At 31.2% G+C, this 3,586-nt stretch overlaps 1 protein-coding gene across 1 annotated transcript; it reads left to right on the plus strand.

The window, feature by feature from the left end:
* The first annotated feature begins 241 nt into the window (after nt 1-241).
* Nucleotides 242-3,054, plus strand: LOC139861901 (1-aminocyclopropane-1-carboxylate synthase-like). Its single transcript, XM_071850429.1, has 4 exons — nt 242-415; nt 538-669; nt 1,021-1,181; nt 1,827-3,054. Exons 1-4 carry the CDS (start codon nt 242-244, stop codon nt 2,857-2,859), a joined length of 1,500 nt encoding a protein of 499 aa, XP_071706530.1. The 3' UTR covers nt 2,860-3,054.
* Nucleotides 3,055-3,586: the final 532 nt, after the last annotated feature.

The following is a 3,586-nucleotide window of genomic DNA, read 5'->3' on the forward strand; positions in this document are numbered from 1 at the left end:
ACACTCAATATCTCTCTCTATATATACCTTCTTCACTTCTTCATTCTAGCTTACCAAAAAAAAAAAAAACAAAACAATAAAAACTTGATTGTTGAAGTTGTACTCCTTTAATTTAGATCAAATTGAAGCTCACTTCATCATAAACATATACATTTACATATACATACACATTTACACATATACATTTACATATACATATACATACACATTTACATTATTTAACATACAAATACAAATAACGATGGCGTCGATAACAAACAATTACGAAAGTAGCCTTTTGTCAAAGATTGCGACAAGTGATCAACACGGAGAGAATTCGCCTTACTTCGATGGATGGAAAGCTTATGATCAAGATCCATTTCATCCTTCTCAAAACCCCAATGGCGTCATCCAAATGGGCTTAGCAGAGAACCAGGTTTGTTTTCATTTATGTATTTTTATAAAAAGTTATTCTAGTACTATTAATGCATGCATGCATGAAAATGGTTAACTATGGTAATTATGTTAAAATGTAATTAAATTTTGTGTGTGTGCCAGATTTCACTAGATTTAATCGAGGAATGGATTGCTAAGAACCCTGAATCATCCATTTGTACCACCGATGGAGTTGAAAAATTCAAAGATATTGCAAATTTTCAAGATTATCATGGCCTATACGACTTCAGAAAGGTAACTCACTACAAACATAAAGAGGCTTTTTAATGCAAAAAAATCGCACCAAAAAAAATTAGAAGAAAAAAATTGAAACAAAACAAAATCGTAATTGTAATTTCAACAATAATTAGAGGTGTTTCTACGCTCAAAAGAGAGTCACATTTTTTTATTTGTTTGACCAAAAATTTATTTATTTAAATTAAAAAAAAAATTGCGACCTTTTTGTGACGCATTGCGTTCTAATTTTTCTAGTAGTGACTATATACAATATGAATTGGAGTAATTACTAAAGTTTACGCATTGTGTTTATGTAATATCTTGATTTGCTTCGGTATTATATATTTAATTGATTGATTTGTTTTTCAGGCGATTGCAAAGTTTATTGGGAAAGCAAGGGGAAACAAAGTATCATTTGATCCGGATCGCATAGTGATGGGTGGTGGTGCCACCGGAGCAAGCGAATCGTTAATGTTTTGCTTGGCAGATCCTGGTGACGGATTTCTTATTCCAACTCCATATTATCCTGCGTAAGTGTATATACCTACATCTCAGCTTCTAATCCAGATTCGTTGTAAGACACATATATTATTAGATTAAAATGCTTTTTGGGGGCTTTTTAGTGGAATTTTTTAAAAATCTACAAGAGGAAGAGGAAGAAATTTCTTTGATACAAGTCTACAACGTATAATAACTGTAGCAACATTTTTCATACATTAATTTCCGTTTATAGACTTAGGGGAATAATCATAAATGTTGGTCACTGGGTATGTTTGTAAAAAGTAACTAGTAGCTGGTAGCTTATAGTTGATAAATACTAGCTTGCAGCTGTTAGTTAGTAAGTAGTAGCTTGTAGCTGATAACTGTTAATTTTTTTTAATGTATTTAGATGTTTTACACCGTAACTGAAACTGTTAAAATAAAAAAATAAAATAACAAAAAGTTTGTAACTTTTTGTCAAACACTAATTCTATAAGTTTTTAGTTTCTAGTTTTGTTTCTTCCATCTAAAAATTTTAAGCTCTTTTAAATAAATAAAGTTTTTTTTTATTATACGTGAATTTTATATAAAAGCTAGAAGGTAAAACTTGAAAAACTCTAAAAGCACTTAGCTAAACATACTTATTGTTATAACCAAGGCTTTTAATAGTATTATCTTTATCTTTTTATTTTCAGATTTGACAGAGATCTAAGATGGAGAACAGGAATGCAATTGGTACCAATAACATGCACGAGTTCAAATGGTTTCAAGCTAACACAAGAAGCACTTGAATCAGCTTATGAAAACGCAATTAAGTCAAACATAAAAGTCAAAGGCTTGATCATTGCAAATCCTTCAAATCCTCTTGGCACAACCATGAGTAAAGATACCTTAAAATCCATATTAACATTCATCACTAACAAAAGCATCCATCTTGTTTGTGATGAAATTTATGCGGCCACTATCTTTAACAAGCCCGATTTTATCTCAATATCCGAGGTTCTACAAGAAATGGAGACCGATCCAATGAACCGAATAAACCCTGAGCTCGTTCACATTATTTATAGCTTATCAAAAGACATGGGGCTCCCTGGCTTTCGCGTAGGCATTTTGTACTCATATAATGACATTGTCGTGAATTGTGCACGAAAAATGTCGAGTTTTGGATTGATTTCCTCACAAACTCAACATTTTCTAGCTTCAATTCTTTCGGACGAAGAATTTGTAGACGGTTTTTTAAGTGAAAGTTCAAGAAGGTTAGCTAAGAGACACAAGTGTTTCACTCAAGGGCTTGAAAAAGAAGGGATTACTTGCTTAACAAGTAACTCTGGCCTCTTCGTTTGGATGGATTTACGTAGGCTTTTAAAGGATGACACGTTTGATGAAGAAATGGCGTTATGGAGATTGATTATTAACGACGTTAAGCTCAATGTTTCTCCTGGTTCTTCGTTCCATTGTGTTGAACCAGGGTGGTTTAGGGTTTGTTTTGCGAATATTGATGATGAAACTGTTGAGATTGCACTTGATAGGATTCATGCGTTTATTGAAAAGGCGAATAAACATAACGTGGTGGCGACATTGAAGAATAACAAAAGCAGACCTATGCGAAAGAATCTTCGACTTAGTTTTTCAGCACGTTTATATGACGAAACGACATTGATGTCACCTCATGCTATGTCTCCTCATTCGCCGTTTGTTCGGTCTCCTTTGGTTCAAGCAAGGACATGATTCAATGCATGCTGGTTTACTAAATCAATAATTCATATCAAGGTGAATAAATTACCGGGGGATTTGTTTCTATTGATCGTCCGTTAACGAAGTTGTGTGTGACAAAATTATGTTTAATTATTTGTTAATTACAATAAATTGTGTATTGTGAAGTGATTTTTACATAAGTTGATCATATTTGACGATCGATCATGTAACTGATCTGTTTTTTATATGAGAATACTTACTTTTTAATACTATATTTTAATTGGTAGTATCCAATACTAGATGTATTTTGATTGTTGCTTATCACTTAATTAGAAGATGCGAATGTATGTGATTAACAAGACAAATTGAATATGTGGTCGGTTTATCAAATTGAAGTGTCATTAACTAACAAGCAAGCTAATTTAATGGATTTTCATTTTAATCAAATTAAGGCATGGAATGGATTTGAATCAATGAAAATAGAATTTGACGGAATTAGAATTCAATGAAGATGTGATTGGCAAGTTGACACGAAATAATTTTTTTTTTTTTTTTTTTTTCCTATCTAAAACTCTTAAACCTCTATATATTAATAAATCTTGGGACCAAATTTTTTTTATTAATTTAGCGATATATTATTATATCGATAAATTAATAAATTATTAATTTAAAAAATTGATTTATATTTATGAGCAACTCTCAAATTAATGTATCGACATTTGAAATTATCATGTACGTTTATTTATTTGAATAAAAGATA

The sequence above is a fragment of the Rutidosis leptorrhynchoides genome, chromosome 8, assembly GCF_046630445.1.
Source record: "Rutidosis leptorrhynchoides isolate AG116_Rl617_1_P2 chromosome 8, CSIRO_AGI_Rlap_v1, whole genome shotgun sequence".
NCBI classification, from domain to species: domain Eukaryota; kingdom Viridiplantae; phylum Streptophyta; class Magnoliopsida; order Asterales; family Asteraceae; genus Rutidosis; species Rutidosis leptorrhynchoides.